Source organism: Peromyscus leucopus, chromosome 20 (genome assembly GCF_004664715.2).
Source record: "Peromyscus leucopus breed LL Stock chromosome 20, UCI_PerLeu_2.1, whole genome shotgun sequence".
Taxonomy (NCBI): domain Eukaryota; kingdom Metazoa; phylum Chordata; class Mammalia; order Rodentia; family Cricetidae; genus Peromyscus; species Peromyscus leucopus.
In genome coordinates, this window is record NC_051080.1 from 20389465 (window position 1) to 20417315 (window position 27851).

The 27851-nt window shown below is 55.1% G+C and overlaps 1 protein-coding gene across 2 annotated transcripts; it reads left to right on the plus strand.

Moving 5' to 3' along the window:
• The first annotated feature begins 2068 nt into the window (after positions 1-2068).
• On the plus strand, positions 2069-27778 carry Sult4a1 (sulfotransferase family 4A member 1). Of its 2 annotated transcripts, XM_037197494.1 has the most exons (8): positions 2069-2307; positions 10353-10483; positions 11904-11984; positions 12371-12497; positions 15934-16028; positions 23437-23575; positions 24949-25077; positions 26218-26303. In XM_037197494.1, exons 1-7 carry the CDS (start codon positions 2139-2141, stop codon positions 25047-25049), a joined length of 843 nt encoding a protein of 280 aa, XP_037053389.1. In that variant the 5' UTR covers positions 2069-2138; the 3' UTR covers positions 25050-25077; positions 26218-26303. The 2 variants fall into 2 exon arrangements, with proteins under 2 accessions (XP_037053389.1, XP_028712579.1); XM_028856746.2 differs by lacking the exon at positions 24949-25077 and having other exon boundaries at positions 2070-2307; positions 26218-27778.
• The last annotated feature ends 73 nt before the right edge of the window (positions 27779-27851 follow it).

Here is a 27851-nt window from a genome sequence, read left to right on the forward strand (position 1 = left end):
ATGACAGGCATGTGACTCCAGACAGGCCTGTGACACCAGGCCTAACTGATCATTCTGGTGATCACTTCAAGGCAGCACTTCTGTGTTGGGAAGTGTATGTTCAAAGAGTTCTGGTCTCTCCAAGAGCTGTAGGGAAGCGTGCATGAATGAGGTAATGCACAAATACCCAGTGTGTGCATGCATGTGTGCGTGCGTGCATGCGCGTACATGTAAGCTGCTAAAATGAGTTAATAATAGACATTGTGTGGTGAGATGTGACAAACGCCTGAAAGTTATCTCATTCTCAGAATTTGGGTACGTTTGGCATTTCCAAACCCAAAGTTATTTATTTATTTAAATTACACGTATTTAAGCCTCACTAATTTAAATCACATTTCTTCACTCAAATAACATTTGCTCATTTAAATATTTATTTATTCCCCATTTATCTTTCTATGTATTTATTTTGTGTGTGTGTGTGTGTGTGTGTGTGTGTGTGTGTGTGTGTGTGTGTGCGCGCATGCGTGTGTGTCAATGTGCCACAGCAAAAGTTTGGAGATCAGAGGACAACTTGAGGGATCTGCTCTCTCCTTCCACCACATGGGTTCTGGGGATGGAACTCAGGTCGCAGGCTTGTTGCCAGGGGCCTTTACATCTTGCCATCCCTTACCTTAGGGTTTTTAATAATACAGGGAAATAGGAGAATATGCCTCAAAACAGAACGTTAGTGAAGCTGGGTTGCTGAGTGCCAGGCGGCGAGGGCCGAGCTTTGAGCGTTCAGCACCTCAGACAGCGACCCGGCCTCCGCCCCTCAGTCCGCCGCCGCAATCACAGAGCTCAGAGGTCCTATCCAGACTCTCTTTACACACGTCTGATTGTCCGCCGGCTTGCTACTCCGGGCCCAGCCTTTGATTGCAGCCCTTTCCTGTCACCCTAATTGCTCTCCATAATGCCCTTTTGTGTGGAAAGCCGGCAGGTCCCGTCCCCCGTCTCTGCACCCAGGCAGGTTCTGTGCATATCCTGTGCTAGGCAGCAAAAAGAGCCAACCTGCCCTGCCTCAAGTCTTGCCTTGAGAACGGCTCTCAGGTATATCCCAGGCTAGCTTCAAATGCACTATGTAGCCGAGGCTGGCCTTGAACTTTTGATCCTCTTGTTTCCACCTTCCAGTTGCAGGGATGTCAAGTGTGTGCAAGCCCAATGTTTGTTTCCCTTTTCTCCAGTGCCGGGGAACTGACCCCAGGGGTTCACACCAGCTAGGCAGGCGCTCTACTCCTAAGCGGCTTTCCCAGCCCCTTGGGTTCTTGTTAGCTGCTTCCCCCAGCTGTGGCTCCTGGAAGTAGGATTCCTATCCTAAGGAGGCTACAGACCTAGGCAGGTGGAGGGCGCCACCTGGAGGGTCGTCTCTGCTTGGGGGTTCCCTAAGGGCGCCGTCTCTGCTGGAGGTTCCCTCTGCGTGGGGATGGGTCCTCTTTGCCTGGGGGTCCACTCTGGGGTTCCTTTCTACCGGGGAGGGGGGAGGTCTTCTCTGCATGGGGGTTTCCTCTCTAGAGGAGGGGGTCCCCTCTGCCTGGGATGTCCTCTCTTGGGGGGTGGTACCTCCCGGCCTGGAGATTTCTCTGCTGGGGGTCTGGTCCTCTCTGCATGGGGGTTTCCTCTCTAGAGGAGGGGGTCCCCTCTGCCTGGGATGTCCTCTCTTTGGGGGATCCCTCTCTGCCTGGAGATTTCTCTGCTGGGGTTTTGGTCCTCTCTACCTGGAGAGGTCCACTTTGGGGTTCCTATCTCCCTGGGGGAGTCCTCTCTGGCACCTGATTCGAGGCTCTCCAAGCGCTGCCTTTGTCAGCCGCGCTCTGACGCGGACTTTGCCATCTCTGGCATCAGAAGCTTCTGGAGGTGAGGCTTCCCGGGCCCCGCGGCTCACCCTGGGTCCGCGCAGATGGCCCGTTTCTGCTCCAGGGCGTGGGGGCCCTGCCCTTGCCCCGATGACTGACAGGCGGCGGCTGCACGGACCCGGACGCACCTCTGCGGCAAGCGCCGGGCCTCGGCGCCCGACGTCACGGGGCGCGGCGTGCGTGGGTGCGGTCATGACGTCATGCCCGCGGAGCCCCGCGCCGGCGCCGTGACGTCACGCCCTGGAGCTGCGGGCCGGGCCGGGCGGCGGCATGGCGGAGAGCGAAGCGGAGACCCCGGGCACCCCGGGCGAGTTCGAGAGCAAGTACTTCGAGTTCCATGGCGTGCGGCTGCCGCCCTTCTGCCGCGGGAAGATGGAGGACATCGCCGACTTCCCGGTGCGGCCCAGCGACGTGTGGATCGTCACCTACCCTAAGTCTGGTAAGTCGGGAACCCTGCGCGGTGCCCGGCGCCGGCGCGGCTGTGTGACCTTGGGCAGGTCGCTCAACCTCTCTGTGCCCCGGTCCTGTCCGGTTCCCCGTGTGGTGCCGGCAGCGGGGGCGGCGGGCGCTCCTCCAGCATGGACTCTGTGGGGGATGGGACTGGCCTCTGTACCCCTGTATCCTTGTTTACGAGCTGCCTCGGTCACCAGGCGGGACCAGGGCACGCGGGTCCCCAGCAACCATGCAAGGTAGAGCTTTTAGGCAGAGGCTCAGAGAGGGGAGGAGGCTTGTCCAAGGTCACACAGCTAGCTGGGTTGGGATCTGAGCCACCCAGCCATCCAGGCCTGGTGTGGAGACAGCCGTGTGATGCCTGTTCTGGGGTCTGTAGGAGGAGCTCAGCTGGATCTCCGGTTCGTTTGCTGTGCCTGGAGAGCGTCCTTGTGACTGCTGTCCTGCAGGTTCAGGGTAGTTGAGAAGGTGGCTGGCCATCACCCTGCTGTATCTGAGCGGGTGGTTACAGGAGAAAAATATAAGCAGTGTGTCCCCCAGGGTGGAGTCCCAGTCCCTAGGGCCGCTGCCCAGCATCCTCCCAGAGAGTGGTGGATGCTCTTAGGGCAGGGGTCGGGGTGCAAGGGCCCTGGGGCCAAGTCCAGGTGCAGGCACTGACCCACCACCGGGCATACAGCCCGCTGGGCTGTCTTGGAAGAGGCATGGCAGGAAACAGGCAGGGCTGGCTGAGGCTGGGACCACCTCACAGGCCTCATCCCAGCCCTAAGTCCCTGCTGGGTCTTGGCTAGGATCTGCTTTCAGAGAACTCTGTGTAAGTCATCATACGGGACGCTCCACAGCTGGTTTGGGGGCTGTATCTGGTGTTGTCTCTTGGGCCAGTGCCTGGGATGAATCCAGGGCCGTGCAGCCTTATGATCAGTGCATGCCTGCCATTCAGCTGTGCTCCCAGCCTCTGGGCTGTACTTACGCGGGACTCGTGGGTGGACTGTCCCGCCACAAAGTATATGAATGTACACATGGGTAAAGAAAGATGCCAGCTCCCCTCCTGGACTCTGGGAATTGTGGGAGACTTGATCCTCAGAGCCCCTAGGGCCTGGGTGTATGGCTGGGATTGTGGGTTGTGGCGTAGCTGCTGGGGGAGAGGGGACAGAGGCATGAGTTACTGGAAGAGGGGCTCAGGGAGTGGCCAGGCTGGAGGCCCAGCTGTGAACTTGGGGAGCTGGTGGGTGTTAGAGAAACCAATTCTGGGGCCTGGTGGGATCTGGGGAGCTTCCTGGACACTGCAGAAGAAGTCAGATGGGAAACGTGTGTGTGTGTGTGTGTGTGTGTGTGTGTGTGTGTATGTGTGTGTCTGTGTGTCTGTCTGTCTGTCTGTGTGAATATTTTGAGACAAAGTCTGTCTGTGTACTCCAGGCTGGCCTTGAATTTTCATTCTTCTGCTTAAGCCTTCCTGGCACTGGGATTGTTGGGGTACACTATGACTGAAGTCACCCCACAGGTGCCATTTTTGTTGTTGTTTGAGACAGGGTATCAGGTAGCACAGGCTGCCCTTGAACTTGTTATGTAGCTGAGGCTGGCCTTGAACTCCGGATCCTCCTGTGTCAGCCTCTCAAATGCTGGGGTTCCTGGAGTCCTCTACCACCACCCCTGGCTGGATGCTGGTTTTCCGTATAACAGACTCATCTGCTGCTGTGGGTGCCAGTGCCGTGCCCAGAGTGTTTTGTAAGTGATGACATTGGGGTCACCCACCACACCACCCAGAGAGGAGCCACTGTCAGGGGTGAGCCTGGCTGTTCCCAGCCCTCCTGACACTTCCTGCACTCAGTGACTTCCAGGACTGGGAGTTTGGTCCTGGAGAGTGGCCCTCCATTAATCAGTTAGGGAGTGACCTCAGTTGGGATAGAGTAGGAACCAGAACTAGAGAAAGTCTGTGGCCGTCTGCCCAGCCTACGGGGCCCTTGGAGAGATAGGGTGGATGTATCGCAGGCTCCTTGCCTCTGGGAGAGAGGTGGGCGTCACTGCCAGCTCTTCCCTGAGCTTGGGGACTATTGCCAGTGTCCTTTATCCTGCGCCTGCCTAAGGGAAGAGCGGGCTCAGGGTTGAGGCCGGGCACCTTCATGCATCAAGGAGCCATCTACCTCAGTGTCCAGGAGCCCCCAGTCGCTGAAGGGGCAGAGTCTGCCAAGGAAGGCAGGTGGCGAGGACCTAGGTTTGATCTTAGTTTGGGGACGGCTCCCAGTCTGTCTAAGCTGGACTTGCAGCCAGCTCATGTGTCTGTGGAGTGTCCAGGTTTACTCCAGGGGGTGTAGACGAGCCATTCTACTCCCATCTCCTCCTGGCTTTGGGATGAACAGCCGGCCTGGGGAGGCCATCACAGCGGTAGAAATGTAGTGAGCAGCCAGAAGTCTGTGTTGACCACAGTGCGTCACGTGGTTCGGCTAGAGCGACAGCAGGATTGTTATGGCCGAGCTGCACCCAGATATCCTCTGTGCCTTCGTGAGGTCCCAGGTGTCCCCACTTGTCCTTCGCTCTTCCTTCAGGAGCACCTGCCCGATGTTTTCTGGTGCATGCTCCTTTGGGGGTGCATGCTGCACCCCACGGGGTCCTGCACTCTGCTAATGACTGCAGGGTGGCATCTGCCACCTCCTGGGCAGCAGGGGTGTCCTCCACCTGAGTGAGTGCCCACTCAGAGTGTTGCAGGCCCAGGAGATGGGCATCATGAGGAAACTGAGACCCAGAGGAGTGGTTTGTGTCTTTCCTTCGCTCCTAGAGTCACTGGAGGGCCAGGCCAGGCATCCTCATGTGCTTTCTCTTGTGATAAAACTCTGAGCAAAGTAACTTGGGGGAGGAAAGGGTTTATTTGGCTTACCGTTTCAGATCCCAATCTATCCTTGAGGGAAGTCAGGAATCTGAGACAGGAGCCTGCAGGTAGGAACCGTGGAACACTGCTTGCTGGCTCACTCTCGCTCATGCTATTAGCTAGTTTTTTTTTTTTTTTTTTTTTTTTTTAACACAGCCTACGACCAATTGTCTAGGGATGATGCTGCCACAATAGACAGGGTGGGGCCCCATATCAAGATCATCCTTCACAGATACGCCCACAGGTCAGTGTGAGCTGGACAGTTTTGATGGAGACCTCCTCAGCTGCCTGTAGGCTGTGTTGAGTTAACAACTAGACAGAGCTCCAGGTTTTGGGGATTTCTGTAGTGTGGCAAGGTGGAGGGGGGCACAGTACAGCACAGCCATGTGGTGTTGTCTCAACAGAAAGAGCAAGTCACACTTGGTGACTGGAGCTGCTACTTCCTCCTGGTGTCCAGTGGGGTTCTGGCCACCGAAAAGGATGCCCGATAGGTTTGGGACCATGTCCTGTCTCCCAGGCCAAGGGGAAGCTGAGCTTCCACATCACAGGTGGGGTGTGTCCCAGGGCTTCCTGTTCCCGTCTCACCTTGGTTCAATTACCAGCTGGGAGAAGGGAGGGTCTCAGCAGCTAGCAGGGTGGGGGCTCCGTGAGGCAGATGGAACACAATGCAGACAGAGCTCTCCTTGTTCTAGAAACTTCTTAGGCTGGGCGGTGGTGGCGTATGCCTTTAATCTCAGCACTCGGGAGGCAGAGGCAGGCAGATCTCTGGGAGTTCAAGGCCAGCCTGGGCTACCGAGTGAGTTCCAGGAAAGGTGCAAAGCTACACAGAGAGAGAAACCCTGACTCGAAAAACCAAAAAAAAAAAAAAAAAAAAAAAAAAAAAAAAAAAAGAAAGAAACTTCTCTAAACTGATCAGGAGTGATGGACAGCCCGGCGTCCATGTGGACAGTAGACAGTCTGGAAGATCAGGCTTGATTGGTTGAAGATGAGGAGGTCACTTCCCCCTGCAGAGCCCTGGGAATCGGTGACTCGGTCACCCCATGAGGTTTCTTTGGGGTCGCTGACTCCAAAAGGCTGCGGATGTGGGGATGCAGGCCTAGGCCTTGTTAGCAGTGAGGGTCAGGTGGAAGATGTACTTTGAGAGGTGAGGTTCTCAGCCTCGTCTGTCCTAGACAGGATGCCTGTCCCCTCCCCGAAGCCCCACACCAGAGGCTGGAGGAACATGGACCCAAGGAACTGACCTGTGTGATAGTAGAGACCCAGGGGGACTAGCAATGACTGATCCTCGCTAGGGAAATAGACAGGCTGGGCGACTCGTGTTCTGTCAGATTGCCTGTCTGTGTCTGCCCACCCGTCCTTTGTGTGTGTGTGTGTGTGTGTGTGTGTGTGTGTGTGCGCGTGTGTGCGTGCGTATGTGTGTCTGTGTCTGTTTCCCCTCCCCCCACATCTCACGGGTGCACACACACACACACACCTGGGCCCCACCCCTTAGCTGCTTGCGAGTCCCACTCCCACCTAGGAGGATCCTGGCTCCAGTAGTGAGGCTTCCTGTAGGGTGACAGAGACACACAAACACTTAAGTGCAGGAAGAAGACGCTGAGAAGTGTCCTGAGTGTCCCCTCCCATGCCTTGATGGCTTCTGTCCTGAGTGTGTCCTCCATGCCTTCTCAGAAAAAGCAGCATGGAGGAGGGATTGGCAGAAGTAGCACCCTGGGGCTCCAGGAAATCTCGGGAGGGAAAGTCTTAGGAGTTGGGGTGGTTAAGTGTTGGGCTGCAGGGTCTAGCTGAGGAAATGGCCATGAAGCAGAAGAAAAGTTTTATGAAACGAAGCCAAAGAGTAGGAAGGTAGGTGAATTGCAGGACCTTCCATGCATCTCGCCCTCGGACTCGGATCAGAGTGTCCCGCCAGCCACCACAGGGCATTGAGGCTTTGCCACCCAGGCGTTGGCCATGTCAGCGAAGTGAGCTGCGGATGGTGGCATCCGTCCACCAACACACAGAGCCTATGGAGGGTCTGGCTGTGTTCCCAACTGACAGCTGCTCTCCCTGCAGACTGAGTCTGTTGGGGGTGCAGCAGGCGGGGAGTTCAGGGGCTCCCCCCTCCAGGCAGCATGGGAGGCCCCATCTTCTTTTGTGTGTTTCAAAGTGTCCCAGTGTGACGGTGGCCACCGCAGCAACATCAAGTCCGGATGTCTTCCCTGCTCTCAAGTACTTGCAGAGGTTTGGCTCCAGCCCCTGGTCCTGCTCTTTCCCAGCTCTGCTGTGGCCTTAACTGCCTCTCTGCACTTGGTGACCCACGGGGAGACCGGCACCTCTATACCCTGCTCCTGAGGCCCAGGGTTGGTAGCTAGGAGACCCACACAGGCTGTCATTCAGGAGCTAGCCCATCCCATTAGCCTGTTGCTGGGTGCCATGTGACGTGAAGCTACACATGGTGTCCTCACGCATGGCTGTCCTGGCTCGGGGGTGCCCACGATCTGCATACTCGTGATTGCTCGGCCACTGAACAGTCTTGACCTGAGCAGGTCATTTACTGGCATTTCCTGTGTCTTCTTTATTTATTTATTTTTTAATGTAATAGCTTTACGTATTTGTAGAGAATTTCCTACATGTGTAAAATGTATTTTGGTCATATCTATCCGGTTTCCCCCTCTCTATCCCCCTGGGCTTTTCAATACCTCCCCTTCCCGACTTCATGACTTAAAAAAAAAAAAAAAAACACAAAAACCCACTGAGTCTAATTAGTGCTGCCCATGTGTGTCTGAGTGGCTGGCAGGTAAATAGCTGCTTTTGGCTTTCATGGGTGGTGTTCCTGGCGTGAATACACCGTGGAGGTAAGGGTGGACTTGTGGATGGAGGTGGTTTTGAAATACAGCTCAGGTCTGTTTGGACTGAAGTCGGGATGGGGCACATTAAAAATAGACCATAAAGATGACCCAAGAGAGACTCATTTCAGGGCCTTTCTGGGAAGCTAGCTGAGCCTGAGTGGACAGTGCTCACCAGGAGGGACAGACAGGCTGGCCTCACCAGGGTCTGTGGCCTTGGCACTTTCTGGCCTTTCATTTGTAAGTGTGTGTGTGTGTGTGTGTGTGTGTGTGTGTGTGTGTGTGTGTGAGAGAGACCTTCCTACTCCAGCTAGGGCCTAGGGCCCTCCCTGTGTGACTGCAAAGCTTCTGTGTTACTTCATGCTGGCCACTTCCTCCCTGGTGGATTTGCTCCCTGGTGCCGCCCCCACCGCCGCCGCCGCTGCCGCCGCCGCCGCCGCCGCCGCCTCCTCCTGTCCATCCTGCCTCATCAGCATGTGAACTGTGGCAGGGGGCCCTTGAAGAATGGATGGACCACTGAAGCAAATTGGCTTTCTGGCTCCAGCTAAGATCTGGATGTGGTGTGTGGCTCCTGGGCTGTTGGCACAGCAGGAATAGCATGGAGGATAGGGCAGCTGATGACAGGCCTTTGTTGATGGGTGATTGAATAGACATGTAGAAGAAGGAGGCAGGGAGAAAGGACTCTTACAGAGGAGCCACCTCCGCTGCTGACCTGGTGGGATGTGTGTGTTATCCACAAGGCCTGGCCTCCTGGGGGTGGGGCTGCATGAGGCTACCCAGGGAAGGGCAGAAAGCCCAATGTGAAAGGGACAGTGTGTTCATCTGTGTGTCCCTCTCTTCTTTGAGTTCATGGGAAGTTGGCCTAGCTTTCTGGACAGTACCTGCTCCCAGTACCCTGGGAAGGTACAGTGGCTGGACAACTGCAGCCATGTCTGCCTGCCTCCCTTGGCTCCTGGCTGGCTATTGGTTGGCTGACCTGCCTGACCCTGGGGCCCCAGCTTGGACTGTGTGCCCAGCAGAGCCCAGGCAGCACGCCGCGTGTATCTTAGGCACAGGGATTGGGGTGCAGTGGGTGCCGCCAGGCTCGGCATGGTGGGAGCACAGCGGGGGTACAGATGGCGGCATGTGCTCTGAGTGATCCTGGGGCTTCTGAGAAGGCAGGCTTTGGGGGAGGAGGCACTGGATCTGGATGAGAGGCTGAGTTCGTGAGGAGGGAACAGGGGGAGGGGAGGCGAAGGCTGGACTCTGGTTCCCCGGGCCTTGTTGTGAACCATGGGACGTTGTTGAAGTGACTGAGGTTGGGGACAAATGGGCCTGGGTCCGGGTCTGAGGGAGGGGATGGTCCCCAGATTCAGCGGGGGACCCATCCGTGTCACGCTGCTCTGGGAAGATGGGGGTTTACTCTCAGATCCTTAGCCCCGTGGGCCACTGTCCCCTGATGGGTTCCTCTCTGCATTGCGTGACTCGTGTGTGGGCTCAGGTCTGGCCTTGGCCTTGGCCGTCTCCTGGTGTCTTAGGGAGCAGGCTGCACACAGAGCAGGCTGCTGCAGGCAGAGGTGGTTTCTGTCTCTGTGTGAACCCAGCTTCCACCACCCCCGCCCCCCATGAGGTGCAGTGAGATATCTGAGATGCTGGTCTCCTTTGTGTCTCTGGGTGAGTGACCACCTCACGTGGTTCCTGGTCTCTCTTCTCACCGCAGCTCATTTGCAAAGGGACAACCAGAGTCACACCATGGTGCCGTTGGTCCTGGGTCCTCCCCACGTTGGATATTGCATGTTCATCCTCCTTTGCCACTGTGTCCCACAGTGAAAATATCAGTGTGTTTTCAGGACTTGTGTGTTTCATGAATGGCAAATCCAGGAATGATCTGGTATATGCCTATTGGCTTGTTTCCTTCGATGTGTTCCCGGAGCATGGGTGGCATGTGTGCTTAGTTTGGTGGACACTGGGCAGATGAAGGAATCAGTTGGCAGCTCAGGTCATACCTGTCCCCTCTGAGCTTAGTCACTCATGAATCCAACGGAGAGGTCAGCCCCTGGAAGCCTCAGTTGAGAGTGGTCCCCACCATGGTCTGTGAGTGGCGGCTACATCCTGCTTGCTTTCCCAGATGTCCCGCCCCAATGAACGCCGAGGAAAGCTGCAGGCTGGACACTAGCCGCTGTGGTAGGCTGAGGCCTCACGCTCAGTCCGGGGCTCTCTTGGTCTCTCTCCAGGGCTCCTCTTGGTCTCTCTCCAGGGCTCCTCTTGCTTGCTGAGCCCTGTGTCCGCTTCTCAGGCAGCAGGAGTTGCGTTGGCTGTGAGGGTGGCCCAGTGGCCCCTCTGAGCACCCTTCCCTTCCTCTCCACCCAGGTACAAGCTTGCTGCAGGAGGTGGTCTACCTGGTGAGCCAGGGCGCCGACCCTGATGAGATTGGCCTGATGAACATTGATGAGCAGTTGCCAGTGCTGGAGTACCCACAGCCGGGTCTGGACATCATCAAGGTACCCGTGTGACCCCTTCCTCCACAGTTACACCTGCCCAGTGACAGTGGCTTCTCAAGAAGGCTCCTGGGTGCTCATGGGAACAACTGAGAGCCTCCAGGAAGTTCTAGCTAGCCAGGAAGAGAAATTGACAGGTCTGAGTGAGTCCTTAATTCAGCCTGAGTCCTTAAGGACCTTGGGACCTGTCAAGTCCAGGTGACTGATGTCAGTTTCAGGGAGTCTACGAGGCAAGGAGGAAATGTTTGGTCATGGACTGAGGGACTACCAGTGGGAAAGAAGGCCTCAGCCCCCTCCCTCATCTGTCACGGGAGCTGGGATGGACATGTTTGAATAAAATCCTTGGTATCAAAAATGAAATTATCTGGGTGTGGTGGCTTCTACCTATTGCCCCAGAACTGGGGTGGCTGAGACAGGAGGATTACAGGAGTTTGAAGCCAGTCTGGGCTGTATGATGAGATCCTGTCTGCATCTGGACCTTTCTTTCCATCCCATCCCCGGCTGCCTCTGTAGTTCAGGCCAAGCAGAGCGCGCGACTCTCCTATTTGCTTTTCCGCTCGATGAGCACTCGGGGACTATATCCCTGAGAGGCTCGGCCACATGTCACGGCAGCAGACCCCTCCTGCCCTTGGGGAGCTTGTTCCTGACTGGACCTGGCACCCGGAGGTCACCCTCCGGCCTGCAGTTCGTGCCCGGTCACGTGGGCTCCTCCACAGGAAGCACTGTGAGTGCCCAGTGTCTCTGCTCTAAGAGACACGCGCTGGTGCTGCCCCTGGTACAGTCGTGAGCTGACACTTCCCACCTCAGGGCGGGAAGTCATGATGTTACAGAGCTGGGGACAGAGGATCAGGAGGCAGCAGCCGTCCGAGGAATTTCCAGAAGGAAGAGAGGAGCGGAGGGCTGGATGGACACCAAGCCTCGTGGTCCAAGGGGAAGCGGACAGGAGGAGAGCCTCTGAGCAGAGGGCGGAGGGAAAGCTGCTGTCCATGGCCCCCTGGGCTGCTGTGGGATCAGAACGGAGGGTAGCTGGAAGCTTTAAAATTAGACACCGCCATGTTCTCACAGGCACTATTTTATGCCCATGTTTTGGGTTTCTGCTGCCCCACAGACCCTTCCTCATTCTCAGCCACTCAAACCAAATCCCTATGTCTGTAAGGGATCGACCCCTCATTACAACTCCTAGGATCCAGCCATCTGTGAGTCATGTCCAGACGACTCAAGTGGGTAGTTGGTTAGAGCAGGTACTAAGTCCTGCTTGGTCAGGATCCTTCCAGAGTGTTTAGAAAGGCCCTGGGAGGGAAGGAGTGTGTGTGTGTGTGTGCGCGCGTGCCTGCGTGTGTGTGTGTGTGTGTGTGTGTGTGTGTGTGTGTGTGTGTGTGTGTGTATACATGCAAATATCACAGTCATGTGTCTCTCTCTGCAGGAACTGACGTCTCCCAGGCTCATCAAGAGCCACCTCCCCTACCGCTTCCTGCCCTCTGACCTCCACAATGGGGACTCCAAGGTAACCTATCCCCATCTCCCAAACTCCGCTTCCGCATTAAGAATCCTAGGCTTCTGACACCACTGCAGGTACCTCTCCCCCTGGCCCAGGGACCACCTTGGATCGTGACTGTAGTCCTTCCTCCGTGCTTACCTCTCCCATTGGAGGACGGTGCTTCCTGTTCTTGTCTCTGTCCTCAGTCCTAAAGTTCCCAGGCCACCAGCCCTCACCAGGGCGCCTGTTTCCTACTGATTACTGTTGTGCCCTGACAAAGCAGTACAGTAAGACAATCACACGCTTATCCCGCATACTCAGCCCATGGGCCAGAGCAGCACATCCGTGCTGGGAATGAGCAAGGGGACCCCTGGCCAGGAGGAGAGGGAGTGACCCCATCGTTGTACCCGCAGGTCATCTACATGGCTCGCAACCCCAAGGACCTGGTTGTGTCTTACTATCAGTTTCACCGCTCGCTGCGGACCATGAGTTACCGAGGCACCTTCCAGGAGTTCTGTCGGCGGTTCATGAACGACAAATGTAAGTGCCCGTGGGTGTGAGCTCTAACCTCGCACATACCGGCCGGTGCCGGGGCGTTCCTGGAAGGCGCGGCGTGTGATGGCACCTCACTTGCACCCGTGCAGATGAGGCTTACGTTATTACCACGTGGCGGAGGTGGCGAGGCTGGGGAGCCATGGATCTTAGCGGTGGTGCGCAGCAGTGCAGATTCTGAGACTTCTGAGTCCTGCCCCCCCACCACCACCATGAGGGTTCTCCAGATAACTCCTCACCTGTCCTTCTTGCCTGGGTTCTTAATGAGGTGAGAATGAAAGCTGTGAACTCAGAGGCCCAGATCTCGATGCTGTGAATGGTAGATACCAACGTGAAGGCTGCTACTGGGTGTGAATCATCACGTGGGCTGGAGGACTTCAGAGGCCTGGCAAGGGACAGGGAACAGCACTTAGGGAGCAGGGTGTGCTGGGCTGAATGCTATGTATACTTCCTGTTGGCTCCTTCCCGACCCGGGAGGAGCAGGGCCTGGCCACTCGACCCCACTGGTCTTCTAGGAAGTCAGGGACCACAGTAGGAAGCAGCTCCATCTCCCATCTCTGTCTTTCTTCACCCCGCAGGCCACCTGTCCCCTTGGAGCCACTGTCCCAGTTCCTCTCTGGCTGTGTTCCCACTTCCCCCGAGTCACCCCCATATCTCTGTGGGTCTTGTGGCTGGCGAGGGACTGTGTGTGTGGTGTGCACTCAGTCATAGGAAATGGCTTATATCACGCTTTCATTAGTCTGCACTGAGACTGTCCTAGCCCTGGGTCTCAAAACTCACTGACCGCTTTGTGTGGCTCATCCAGGGGTCCTGCAGGGAGGCTGTGAGGCATGATGGGAATAGAGGGTGTACTGGTGAAACCTCAAGTGCAGCAGGCCTCGGGGGCAGCCTCCAGGAGCTTCCCACTCAGGCAGTGGTGCACACAAGGGCCCAGAGAATGGGCTGGGCTGCAGCAGGCACACTGGCCTGCCTGCAGTCGGAAACCCACAGGGGCCAGAGGTCCTCAGTGATCCGTTTCCTTCTGTTAAACATGGTTTCAGCTGTGCCCTGTGCCCAGGGCCGGGCCACATGTGTGGTGGAGAATGGCAGCACCTGTTCCCCAGGGTCCCTGAGCCTGCCGCAGGTCCCACCCAGCTTCTTTCCCTGTGCACTATTGGGGTACCCCTTGTCGTCTTCCAGGTGTGCCCCCTTCTGCTCACGGTATCGTACCTTCTCGTCATGGTGCCCATTCTTGCTCCCACAGGTATGTGGGAACAGCACCGTAGTGACAGCAGGGGTCTGTCGCATTCAGCCTGGTGTACTCTCAGCCAGAGCTGTGAAAATCTGCCCTGACCTGGGCTTCCCTGTTGACAGTGCAAAGCCTCAGAGGTCAAGGCCATGCGCTCTGGCCTGCATCCTTCTCAAAGTGTGTGACTTGGGTGCTCAAGTACCTTCCTCTACTCTTAGCCACTCAGTGACCACAACATGGTCCCTTTCCTCCCTGCCAAGGCTCAAAAGAAAGTGGCAGCTAAGAGAAGGATCATTTTTTTTTTTTTAATTATTTCATAGCCTGGATGGTGGCACAGGGCTGTCATCTTAGCTACTTGGGGACTAAGGCAGGAAGCATGCAGGCTCAGGGCCGGCCTGGGCTACAGAGTGAATTCAAGGGTAGCCTGGTCAACTTAATGAGACCTTGTCTCAAAATGAAAGGTAGGAAGAAGGCTGGAGATGCAGGCATACTTGCCTAGCATGTCAGGCCCTGGGTTTGGTGTCCCCAGTCTGGACAGAGCAGAGGTAGCATGTCAGGCCCTGGGTTTGGTGTCCCCAGTCCTGGACAGAGCAGAGGAAGGAGCAGGGTCGCAGGCACTGTGGGAAAGATCTGCATGAGAATGGTGGTGGTCTGAGGGCTGAGGTTAAGTGACGCCCAGGTCAAGTGACATGCTGTGTGGAACCTCTGATCAGGGTCCCTGATGGAGTATTGTTGCGCTCTATGGACAGTCTCCCCATGACACAAGTGCATGGGGGAATCTGTGGACAGGGTCACCTGACAGATGCTGTGTTGGCAATGGTCTGTGGACAGACCCTGCCCTGTGCAGTGTGAGGAGTACTCCAAAGGCGCCATATTACTGGGTGGGGGCTATGCTGTGCTGTACTCTCCTGCCAGCCCTGGGTAAGTGGCTTTATGGTCTCAGCAGAGTGAGGTGCAGAGAGAAGCAGGGGGTCATGGCAGGGCCCTTTCTCTTAAGGCTCGGCTCCCACCCGCACACACGCATCTCTTTCCTCTGTGGCCCCAGGTACAGAGGCAACGAGGTGCTCTTGTTATCCCTGTTAGCAGTCAGCATGCCTTCCTTTGTTCATGGTCCTGGCTGGCCTTTCTTGTGCAGCGTCTTTGTGACCCAATGGGGTCCAGGCCATCTAGGAGTCCTGTGCCTTCTCCGGCAGTGGGGGAGAATTCTCCCCTTGCTTTACTAGGCTACTTGCCTTCCTCCTACCCCAGGACTTCGTCTGCCTGAACTCAGCTTCAGCTGAGCACATGGATCCAGATCAGGGTCCAGGCCCCGTTGTGACCTGAGACTCGGTTCTGTGTAAAGTGAACAGGTTTTCTAAGGGGCGTTTACAGAGGTCATCCAGGGGTGTCTCAGGAGGGTGTGCCTGTGCAGGTCCCCTGTGCCCCAATACAGCACGACTCCTTACCCATGGAGCTTGCAGTTAGCCTGGAAGGTGGAGCCCCATTCCTGCCCCTGCATCTCATCCAGTTGGTCCCTTCCTGTTGCTCAGCGGAGTTAGGGTACCACTCCTGCATGGCATCTCACTGAGTCCTGCTCTGGGACCCCCGTGGTACAAAGGCCCTCCCAGGACTGCACAGCTCAGCCAGAGAGTGGGAGCACATTGGAACTCGTCACTAGGAGTGCCGTGCTATCGTTTACAGACGGGGCTGAGCTCTCTCACCCTGGCCAAGGGCCCAGCCCAGACCTGGGGTTCTGACCAGGCAGGGCCATGCTGAGGCACATGTTGCCTGTGTGACAGCGCAGGGCTCCCATCTGTCTTTTTAGATGGCAAGTTTCACTGAGAATGCCTGGAGTCGACCAGGAGTCATGGGGCAGGACCTTGTTCTGGAACTGTCTTAGAGCTTCCTACACCCCAACCTGCCCTACTTGTCTCTTCGCCCTGACTTCTCTGACCATTGGCACTAGCGTACACACCGTGTCCTCATAGCCTCAAAGCCCTTGTCAGGTCCTCAGGCATCCATACATGTGCTGGGTAGGGGGCGAAGGAGCGTCGGCGGGAGCAGGAGGGGTGAGGGCCTTTAATGGTTTCTTCCTTCTAGGAGACCCTGCAGTTTCCTTCACAGCAACTGGGCAGGAGCAGGGCATCCTGTGGGGGCAAGATCGCCTGCACAGTTCCCTCCCCATCTGTATGTACCCCTTTCTCCCTGTTTCCGCAGTGGGCTACGGCTCCTGGTTTGAGCACGTGCAGGAGTTCTGGGAACATCGCATGGATGCAAATGTGCTTTTCCTCAAGTATGAAGACATGCACCGGGTGAGTAGCTGGAGAGATGCTGGGGAGATGCAGTCCATCAGGGAGATGCTGTCCATCAGGGAGATGCTGTCCATCAGGGAGATGCTGTCCATCAGGGAGATGCTGTCCATCAGGGAGATGCGGTCCATCAGGGAGATGCTGGGGAGATGCTGGGGAGATGCTGTCCATCAGGGAGATGCTGGGGAGATGCTGGAGAGATGCTGGAGAGATGCGGTCCATCAAGGGAGACGCTGTCCCTGGTTTTGGAGCTGTCCGTGGTGCTGGGACTCGGTGCTGCTAGAACCAAGTGGAGGCATGGCCGGGTTATGCAGAGCCAGAAGGCCACAGAGGGTGGCATGGGAGGGATCTGCACAATTCCTTCCATGTCTTACCCTTATCATGCCCAGGGATGCATGTGGGCCACAGAGGAGACTTGGGCTCAAGTCCTTAGTCCAGCACATGGCCTCTATCTGGACAGGCTGATCCCCAGGACAAGTTCCAGACTGGCTCACTGTGGTGTGATGTTGTGGAAAGCCAAGAAACAGGACCCTAGCAACAGGATCAGGACCTCTGCCACTCGGTTGTGCTGTCTCTGTACCATCACCTTGGTGACCATGTGAGGCAGCGTGCGGGCAAAGCTGAGTCCCTCTGCATCAGCTTTTAGGATGCCTGTGACCTTGTATATTAGCCTGGGGTACTCCAGGGAGGAGGTTAGCATTGGCTGGTGTGGATTCGAGCTTGTTTGCATCAGCTTTTAGGATGCCTGTGACCTTGCATAGTTTAGCCTGGGGTACTCCAGGAAGGAGGTTAGCATTGGCTGGTGTGGATTCGAAGCCTTGTTCTGCATCAGCTTTTAGGATGCGTGTGACCTTGCATAGTTTAGCCTGGGGTACTCCAGGAAGGAGGATAGCATTGGCTGATGTGGATTCGAAGCCTTGTTCTGTACAGACTCTGATGAGTGTGGTTGTAGAGGTGGGGAACGCTCAATATGTGAGTGTATCAAGTGTCCTGGTAGCTGTATGTCTCCCAGGATCTCCACTGCCATCCATGCATGGGTGTAGTGATGTTTCTCTCGCTGTCTCTGTTTCTGCTCTCTCTGGCTTTGGAGACAGTTTCTCTGGGTAGCCCTGGCTGTTCCGGAACTCACTCTGTAGTCCAGGCTGGCCTTGAACTCAGAGATCCGCCCGGCTCTGCCTCCCGAGTGCTGGGATTAAAGGCGTGTGGTTTCTTTCTTAAAACTGGCCAAGAGCAAACCTGGCCTTGACCGCTCTCCCTCCCCGTGTGTCACTGTTATCTTCACCTCCCTGCCAGCCCCTTCCCCTCTTGCCCCACCGTCCCCACGCTGTGCTGTCATGGTCCCCAGTGGTCCCCTCCTTTGCTACAGTAAGCGAGGGTTGTTGGGTTCCCGTCACCTTGCCTTCTAATGACATGACCCCTCCCTTCCTTCTCTGACCGCCAAGCTGCCACCCTCATCTCCCATCACCCCCTTTTCTCAGATTTAGTGTGTGTGTGTGTGTGTGTGTGTGTGTGTGTGTGTGTGTGTGTCTTAGCCTGAATGTACATGTGTGCACCATGTGCACGCCGGTGCCCAAAGTGGTCAGAAGAAGGTATTGGGTCTCCTGGAGCTGGAGTTAGGAGTGGTTATGAGGCACCATGTGTGTGTGTGTGCTGGGAACCAAACTTGGGTCCTTTGCAAGAGAACCAAGTGCTTTTAACGGCTGAGCCATCTGTCCAGCTGTGTGCCCTTTTCCTAGCTGCAGATGATCACACACCACTGGCCTCGGTCCTGGCCCTGTCGGCCATCTTTTCTTCTCTTCGCTCCCCTGTAGTCTCATTGATGCCAGGTTAGGAGCACTGGGGCCACCATGCACAGAGCTGTCTGTGGAGGCCCCAAGACACGTGTCTGTGTGGTCGTCCAAGGGAGACTGAAGACTCGGGGCACCCAAGCCAGCCTCTGACCCTGACCCTGAGGGCCTCAGCAGTCGCTGTCTTAGTTCATGACGGGCCACTCTGCCTTGCTCAGGTGGAATTCTCTCTCTCTCTCTCTCTCTCTCTCTCTCTCTCTCTCTCTCTCTCTCTCTTCCCCAAGACAGGGTTTCTCTGTGTAGTTTTGGTGCCTGTCCTAGATCTCGCTCTGTAGCCCAGGCTGGCCTCGGACTCACAGAGATCCACCCAGTTCTGCCTCCCAAGCGTTGGGATTAAAGGTGTGCGCCGCTACTACCCAGCCAGGTGGAAGTCTCTTATTTGTCCCAATGTCTCTTTCACACTGTGTGTCTGTGTCCCAAGTCCCATCGGCTCTGTCCTTAAGTCCTCACACTTCCCCAACCATTTGTGCCCAGGTCTGTCTGTCTTTCTGTCCCTGCCTACATCTTTCCAGCCCGTTAATGAGGTGTAATCCCAGACTTGACTCCTGGCTCCCTCCCCAGCCTAGCCATCAAGTCCTCATCACAGCAGCTATGCCTGCTGGTGCTCAAATGAATTATCACTTCTCTTTCACAGCCCCTGTGGCTGTGGGTGATCGCCAAGACCTATGCAGTGGTTCCCTAGTCCCTGGATACATTGTTCCACCCCCGACCACTGCCACCACCTTGTTATTGCTTGAACTGGACCCTCCAGTGTCTATTTCAGGCTGGTGCATTTGCTCCCTCCGTCTAGAATGTTCTTCAGAGATCTGTGTAGGTTGCCTTCTCATCTGCTCATAGGCCACCTTGTCAGTGGCTGCCCTCCTCCTCCTTTGTATGTGTGTTCGTGTGTTCAGATGAACAGCATGTGTCAGGCTCTCAGCCATTGCTTTCCGGGTTATAGAGGGACCTGCAGGGTGGAGACACCTACCCACCTTTCCACAAGGAGACTGAGAGTACCACAAGGCACCGAGAGTCCCAGAGCCTGTGCAGGCCCCTGGCTGGAGCAGGGGAAGCCGCTTCCTCACAGTGCAGTCCCTAAGGGTGCACAGATCTGGGCCACAGGGAGCCAGGCCCAGATGTACCAGGTGGACCAGGGCCAAGCCATGCTGCCCGCTGTGTCGGGAATGTGATGGTGAGTGGGAGGGGCTGGAACAGAGGTCGGACAGACTGGAGGTGGTGTTAGAGAGGGAGACGAACATGACTTTGGAAATCTGATCGGGAATGTGCTGAGGACTCTGGGTGGAGGGGAGGAGCTTATGAAGGGGCCCCTGGTGATGATGGCTCCTGAGCACAGGGAGTTGTGGCGGTGTGGTGTCCACCATCTCCTAGTACCCCGTCCTAGATGCCCCTTCGGAGTGACCCGAGGCTGGGCTTGTGCATTTAGGGCTCATGAGTACCGGAAAACCTGCTGCAGCAGAGGTAGAGGGAAGTGCGTGGAGCTTTGTCCTCACAGAGGGTGCCCACCTCCTGGTGGGACCCAGCTGTCCTGCTGGGGAAACTCCGGGGGCACAGTGGGCACCAGGCAGACAGCCTCACTGACTGCTGGTGGCTGAGACTCTCAGGGTAGTGAGCCCACAGCCATGGGAAGATTCCAGGTAGCCTGGCGGTGGAGGTAGCCAGAGACTCGCAGGAGGATGAGGGGATTTTAGCTCGCACTTTCAGAGGATTCTGTCCATGGTCTGTTCATTGATTCTGACCCTGTGGAGGGGTGGGGATGCGCTGCAGGAGCAGATTACCTCATGGAGATCCGGAAGCCAAGAGGGGCCAGAGGTTGGGGATTCCTCTCAAAGGTCGGCCCCCTGGTGACTACTTCTCCCAGCTAGGCCAGGCCTCCTAAGGTTTCTTTTGCTTTCTAAAACAGTTTTACCAGCTTGGGACTAAGCTCCAGCACCTGGGCCTGTGGGGCATCTTTTAATCAAACACATGGCTATTGTCTGCTTTTTAAAAGTCATTTTTATTGTTTATTATGGATATGTGTGTGTTTGTGCACATGAGTGCAGGTGTTTCTGGAGGCCAGAAGAGGGCGCATCAGATTCCCCTGAAGCTGGAGTTATAGGCAGTTGTGAGCTACCTGATGTGGAGACTGGGACTTGAACTGCAGTCCTCTGGAAAAGCAGTATGTGTGCTTACTGGCTGAGCATCTCTCCAGCCCCTGCTCCTACCTTTTAGATTCCATCAGCATCACCCTGAGGACAAAGCTTGTAACCGGAGTTCCCTGAGGGGATACTGTAGCATGAATCTTAAAAGTTCTTATTAATAAAATCAAACCCGGAGCCAGGTATTGGGGTGAACTGGAAGATCAGAGAGACAGAACAAGCCACAGCTAACCTCACCTGGTTAACTTCTCAGCTGATCTTGTTTCCTCAGACTGGAAGCCTCTGTGTCCTCATATCCGAATGGTTCTCAGCTGAACTGTGCTGCTCGAAACCTAAAAGCTTAACCAGCCAAATGTTTAACCAGGCCAAATGCTTCTAGTTTCTGGTCCTCACGCCTTATAAACCTTTCTGCTTTCTACCACCACTTTCTGGGATTAAAGGCATGAGTCACCATGCCTGGCTGTTTCCAATGTGGCCTTAAACTCACAGAGATCCAGAGGGATTTCTGCCTCTGGAATGCTAGGATTAAAGGTGTGAGTGCTACCATTTTCTAGCCTTTGTATCTAGTGGCTGTTCTGTCTCTGACCCCAGATAAGTTTATTAGGGTGCACAATATTTTGGGGAACACAATACCACCACAGGATACCCTCAACCATACCCAGCCACTGAAGTCAGTTGCTTTAGTGTCTAATCTAATTGATGAGACATTGTTGATTTTTCCAGAAACCTCACCTGTAGTTAGGGATGTCTTTGATGGGGATTAGGGACCTGAAATTACTTTTGTTTGTTTGTTTGTTGTTAGTTTTTGAGACAAGGTTTCTCTATATAACAGCCCTGGCTGTCCTGGATCTTGCTCTGTAGACCAGACTGACCTCGAACTCAGAGATCCACCTGCCTCTGCCTCCCAAGTGCTGGGATTAAAGGTGAGCACTACCACCACCTAGCTTTCATTTAAAAAAATTTTTATTTTATGCGTATGGATGTTTTGACTGCATCTATGTCTGTGTCCCATGAGCATGCAGTACCCACAGGCACCAAAAGAGTGTATCAGATTCCCTGGGACTGGAGTTAGGCAGTTGTAAGCTATCATGTGGGTGCTGGGAAGTGAACCTGGGTCCTCTGGAAGAGCAGCAAGCTCTTTTAACTACTGAACCATCCCTCCAGCCCGTAAGATTACATTTTTTAGGAACTCACGTTCTCGCCTTACTGTAGGAAACTATCCATGAGTGAGGATCTGCATTTCCAGATTGTGGACTAGGCAGACACTCTCTTGTCTTGGTGTTAGAGGCAGAGCTGGGTGTTCTCCATGGCCCCACTTTCCGTGTGTGTGTGTGTGTGTGTGTGTGTGTGTGTGTGTGTGTGTGTGTGTGTGTGTGTGTGTACACACTTGTGAGGATGTGTTTTATGTGTGTGAGTGGAGGTATGTGCATTGCACTGTGAATTTGGAGGATGGATGACAACCTTGAGTTCTTGCTGCTTTCCACCTTTTGCTTGAGACAGGGTTTCTTGTTCTCTGTGGCTCATGCCAGTCTGGCTTGCCCATGAGCTTGCAGGGATTCTCCTGTCTGGGGTGCCCATCGCTGTGTAGGAGCACTGGCATTGCAGGTGCGTGCTATTCCTGCATCCAGCTTTAATCAGATCTGGGCTCTGACCTCAGGTCCTTACACTTGTACAGCGAATGCTTTCCTCTCTGGGCTACCTCCCCCACCTCTCCCTTACAGCTTCAGCTGCCTCACTGCCGCCAGTCCTGTCTTGTGGCTTGTGCCCAGGTGCTCCAAGTAAGACCCCCACTCTTCCTCCTCACAGTCACCCTGAGGGGTAATCTCTCACTAATGAGGGTTCCGGTAATGACAGATGACTGGCCAGCACTCTAGTCCCTGGTTATGGGTGGAAAGTGCAGCTCAGATGAGTGAGGTGTGCAGTTAAGTTGGACCTGGTAACCATCCAAAAGTCTCCTTTCACATGTGGCCAGATGCAGAAGCCGCCCACCTTCCAAGGAGGGTGCTGTAGGGATGCCGAGCTGCCTGGACCAAAGCAGTCCTACAGAGCACCTCTACCATCTATCTTATTTCCTGCAGCCCTTTCCTTGGGTGGTTTCTTCTGAGGGCCAGTTCTACCCATTAAATGCCAGGGCTAGCAGAAGTGGGTTCTTCTTTCCTTTGGCGCTTGCTCTGACGCCTGTTGTTCCCATATCCCACTGTGCTAGTCCTGTGCACGGGACCTTGGGGTTCTGGTTCCTTGAGAGGCGAAGAAGACAGGGGTGGGAACACCAGGATCAAGGCTGCAAGGTGAGTGGGTCCTGCGGGAATCCACGGAGGCGCGGACACATCCACCCCCAGCCTGTTAAAAACATTAGCTAAGCAGTGTGTGCCACAGCCTTGCACAGCTTTAGGGATCGACCTAACGGGGGTGATGGGAAATGGAGAAATGACAGACACACATGCAGAAAATCTGGGCTTGGGTGGCACATGCACTCTGACGGTGATGCACTAGCAGCAGCTGGGGAACTCATTGGGTTTATTGCTGAACAAGGAGTCAGGTTTAGCTCATCTTGGTAGGGGGCTTTGTAGGGATGCCGTCACAGGACATAAACATCGCGGAGGAAGGAAGCGGGGAGGAAGATGTACACATGTCAGCATCCACATACGGGCCAGGGGAAGGCTTTGCCGTTCCCATGGGTCTGAGGCATTGGGGTCCTTGACGTGTCTGTGCTCATGTTAACAATCAGAACTTCTTCCCATGCCAGTATCTAACTGGGACCTCCTGAGGCTTTCAGGTGCTAATTTCCTTCTGGAGAGGAAACAGCCTCCAGCATTTTCCTGATGTTTGGCCAAGGCAGTTGCCAGCAGGCTTTCAGGGACTTGGGAGTGATGGTTGAGGGGATCCCACTGGGAATAGGAGGCGCCTCAGCGTTTCTTAGGGAGCATGGCAGCTGTAGGGAACGGTGGTGTGCCTGCTCCAGCTGTATTCGGCCTTCTGTTGTTGGCATTGTGGGGCCTATACATGGCCCTTTGTCCAGTGAGAAATGTAATAGGACTTACTTTCCCCGGTCCACCTTCCCGTAGATGAGGTGGGTAGGGCACAGGCCACCGGGGCAGTCGTGGGTGCAGAGGACTCCAGAAGCGAGGTGGCAGCTAAATCTTGCCAGTGATGGATATTCTTGTTGATGTTTGTCAATGAGCCACCGCTCTGACGTCCTTTGACTTGTATCCCCACACCTCCCTCCTCTTCCCAGAGCCATGGGTTCAAATCCAAGACTTGCAGGTTTTGAGATACCGAGTACCCCTGTCAGCATTACCTCCTGGCTGATCGCCGGACTGGTCGTCTTGCGTGCTGAGGAAGGAAGCCATGAGTGCAGTTTCCAGCTCAACCCTGTGCCCTGGGTGCTGCCTCTGATGGCCTGTTCCGCTCTCTGCCCTTGTCTTCCAGGACCTGGTGACCATGGTGGAGCAGCTGGCCAGATTCCTGGGTGTGTCCTGTGACAAGGCCCAGCTGGAGTCCTTGATCGAGCATTGCCACCAGCTGGTGGACCAGTGTTGCAACGCGGAGGCCCTGCCTGTGGGCCGGGGTGCGTGTCCCCTCCCCCCTCCTCCCCTGCTCAGGTAGTCCCTGTCCACCTACGACGCTCCAAACTAATTTCCTGCTGGGCAGCAGCACTTGCTGGCCAGTGCTTGTTGAGGGCACGGTGCTTCAGGAGTAGGGCATGCCCTGTCCGCTTGCCCACATGGTGTTACAGTTCAAGGGGGCAGCATCTACTGGGGCTGGCTTAGGCTCTGAGCAAGGTGTGCTCATGCAGAGTACTCTCACTGGCTCAAGTCAGTTGCCCACAGAGCAGACCCAAGGCAGGGTGGTGCCGCCGGGTGTTTTGCAATACAGGGCAGACCACTGACTTAGCAGCCTTCCTTTTGGGTGGCTCTGAGTGGTGAGCTGTGGTGGACAGGAAGATGGCTCCCACGTGAGGAGATGTCCTTTTCCCTCTCTGACCCAGAGGATACTGGCCAAGGGAGGGGCTTCTGGGTTTCAAGTGGCACAGATAACAAAATGAGCCAGCCTGAGGGCAGCCAAGCGTGGGTAGTCAAGAGTCAGGGCACTGTGGAGGTGGCCCAGATGGAGGTGGGACACATAGGTAGCAGGAGGCAGTTGCTGGGCAGGAACACTTTGGGGACAATATTCCAGAGAGGAGTCCTCCGAGGGCCACTGAGTCAGTTCCTCAGCTCTTCAGGACATGTGTGAGCTGCTGCTGGTGGGGCAGCTCAGGTATTGAAGTTGCAGGATGTCTCAGAGCGGTGGCCATGTTCCATAAATCCCCTCTGGGTAAGTACGGTCTAGGCTTGAGGCCAGCTGCCAGCAGTGTGAACTGGAAACTTTGAGAGGGTGAGGAGCTGGGAGGGAAGATCTTAGAACTTTGGGTGGTGGCCAAGGCGGGGAGAGAAGCTGGGCTCTGATTGCAGCCTGGCTGCCTCCAGGAATGTGTCTTCTGTCAGCCGTGGAGCAGCGGTGACTTCTAAGGCTTTGCTCTGCATCCCAGCTGCTAGGGGCCAAAGGCAGCTGCTAAGGGTCAGGTGCACAGGGCCTTGCTGGAGAAGGCCTAACCAAAACTCTGCCCCTCCGGAGAGCAGCTCACCCACCGCATCATCCCCTGTCCCGTGTTTCCTGGCTGCATCTTCACAGGCACTTATTATTTCGAGTTTATTTGCCATTCTTCAGTTTTGCTTTCATCATATTTTGTTAACCCTGTCTGTGACCCACCTCCTCAGCCCCCCCCCTTTGGTTTGCATGTGGTTGGTGTATGTGTGGTCAGCGCAGAGGGCGCCGGGTCACGCATGTGCCCTCCGCTGCCGCTGGCGCCGAGCGCTCACACACTCCTTCAGAGGCGTTTACACTGTCACTGTTGGCCTTGGTTTTGCTTTATTTCAGTTCTGTGGTTTTGTTTTCTTTTAGCACATTGCCTCTTTACTCAGAAGATCGCCTTGAGGTGGCGAGGATGCAGGGGCTCGGGGAGCCGACTGCATTGCATAAATTTGGTTCATGTCACAGCATAAATTGTCTTGATTCCAAATCCTAAACCAGGTGGGTGACTCCTCTCTGACAAGCTCTCAGCTGGGGAAAAAGAAAAAAAAAGATTGTGAAAAACTATATTTATAGTGTGGTTGGTCTAGAAGCTTCTAATTTGGTCCCTTTGGTATCATTAGAGGGTGGTAAGAACGATTTTTATTTTACTTTTCCAACACAGACAGATGATGCCTCATTACCAAAGAGAAAGTCCTGATGTGTCAGGAGTTTTAGCCCAGCTGTGGCTGCAGATCTGAAGTCCTGCTGGGACAGATGCTGAGGTTAAGACCCGAGCAAGGCTATTGCTGGAGATGACCAGCGTTCTGACTTCAGAACTGCCCCCCCCCCCCAATCCCACTTGTTTAAAAGCACAAAGCCGACACACAGACCTCACCGCTCCTGTGGATGGGAGGTTTGGAATACAAACTCCTAATCCCACCCTCCCCACCCCCACCCCCAGACAGGGACAGCAGCTGGGGCTGTGGGGAGACTCACATGGACTTGAGGTATGGAATTCTTGTGTGTGTGTCACGGGCTTTGTATCCAGCCTGGAAAGCGAGCTTATGCCATGGATGTTTCATTCATTTTTAAGCCTTCCCCAACTCTTTTTGGGCTTAGGCTTCTAGAAAACTCCGCCCTTGATGGCTTCAGGAAAGCTTCCTACTGGCCTTGGGATGATTTTGTTTGTTTGTTTTGTTTTGTTTTTTTACTTTTTCAAATTCTCCAGAGGCAGCCGTTGTGCCAACAGCAGTTGGTGCTGTGGAGCTGTGAGTTAAGGACTCCTTAGAGCACTGCCCTCAGCCCACAGTGCCTCCTCTCTGGCAGCTTTATGGCGGGAGCATGTGTTGTGGTAGATTCCGGGAGCTAACCTGGAGCAAGAGGTGGAGTCCCTCTTGGTCACAGGTGTGGGTCTGTGTGATGGCTGGTGCGTAGTTGACAGAAGGTGGCCAGGTGGCTGTAGGAAAGCTTCCCTCCAACTCAGGGAAATCCCACCACAAACAGGACTCATGCCGTCTAGCTCGGCTGGCCCTTCCCACTCAGCAGGCCAAGTTTAGAGGGGCCTAGGCACAGATCTGGAAATTTCCGGATCCATTCCCAAGGCTTCCTTTTGTCCAGAAACTGGTGGCTACAGCCAGCTCTCTGTGGTCTGTGTTGCAGGAAGAGTCGGGCTATGGAAAGACATCTTCACCGTCTCCATGAATGAGAAGTTTGACCTAGTGTATAAACAGAAGATGGGGAAATGTGACCTCACGTTTGACTTTTATTTATAATATCAGAAACCGCGAACTTGCATGCTCACGGTCCCCAGACGCTCTACTAGCTAAAAAAAAAAGTCCTGTTTGCGTTCATTTATTCCTTGCTGGACACACTCTGGAAGCTGCGTGGAAACAGCAGGGGACGAGCCCAGTGGAGAGAGCGAGGAGTGTGATGATGCTGTCCACAGCAGCTGCCTGGCCTGTAGCACTTGGGTTTCCATGTGGTGGCCACGCCACACACGCAGGCAGCGAGACTGTCTGCCCTGTACCCCATGTTATTCACTGTATTTTATAGCGCTTTTCACCGGAAATCTAAATAAATCTCTGTCAACCAAATGCAAGTCCATTTCCGTGGGAGAGCAGGAACAAACTGTGCCAGGATGGTAGGAAGCTCTCAGGGTTCACTGTAATTTTTGTAGTCTTTTTTTCTAGGCACAGCCATCCCACCTTGTTCTGAGATCAGAGGATGGGTTGGGATCACATGGGTTGGGTGGGTGGGGAGCTGGATAGGTAGGTCTAGCCTGTGGTCTAGCCAGTCTTCCAGAATCATCATGACACCAAGCCAGGGCCTGTCCCAGGCCATTTTTTAGACACACCTCCAGGACGCAGCTCTCTGAGCCTAGAACAGAAGAGCCCAAGCAAAGTTCCTGGAGGGAGGCTGGCCCGGGGCTGCAGATGGCATCTGAAGGCATTGATGGTGCGTCAAGAGTGCCCACAGACACCAGAATTGGTGTCTACCACAGCCTTCTCTTTGTTCCCCAAGGCAGTGACTGACACACTCCTGCGGGCAAGAGATGTGACATCGCACGGTTTTAAAATCCCAAGTTGCTGTCACGTATGCCCCCGCTGTGCCGACCCTCTCACCTAAGGGACCTAGCCTGCAAGTTGATTGCTCTCCATGCAGATAGGATTGGCAAGCCCGCCCATCCGAGTGGGCACCTCTATCCTCAGAGTGTCTGAGGGAGCAATGTCCACACACACACAACACACACACACACACACACACACACACACACACACACACACACACACACACACACACACACCTACACCTACCCCTGCTGTCTTCTGGCTCAAATTTGGCCCAAGTGATGGCCAGATGAGAAGCGGACCAGCAGATTGCCACTGGGGACTAACTGGCTCTGGTCTTTACCAGGCTAGAAGAGCCCAGCGTGCTGGTGGGAGGCTCTGGCTGTAGAAGGGGCCCGCCGTGGGTGGTTCTCTGAAGCAGGTCTGGTTGCAGCTGGCGTTACCTCTGTCCAGGGAGAAGCTTGTGTGGGCCGGGTGCATGACTCTGTGAGCTGGGCATGGCAGCGTTTTTTTTCCTGTGTGTCTGGGAAGGAAGGCTGCTTTCTGTGAAATTTTGTTTCTATTTTTCTATTTTTAGTACTGTATGGATGTTCTGGAGCCACACATGGTACTCTGTGCTTGCTTGCATCTTTAATAAAAGACACCTCCCTGCTTGTGTGGTGTGTATCCTGGGTGGGGAAGGGCCCCTGTGCATTCTCCTCGGAGGAGTGTGAGGTCCATCCTTGC

Coding starts and splice junctions, on each gene's coding strand:
- Sult4a1 (XM_028856746.2), top strand. CDS start 2,139: ATGGCGGAGAGCGAAGCGGAGACCCCGGGCACCCCGGGCGAGTTCGAG. Junction 10,484..11,903: donor CGGGTCTGGACATCATCAAG/GTACCCGTGTGA, acceptor CTCTCTCTGCAG/GAACTGACGTCTCCCAGGCT. Junction 11,985..12,370: donor TCCACAATGGGGACTCCAAG/GTAACCTATCCC, acceptor TTGTACCCGCAG/GTCATCTACATGGCTCGCAA.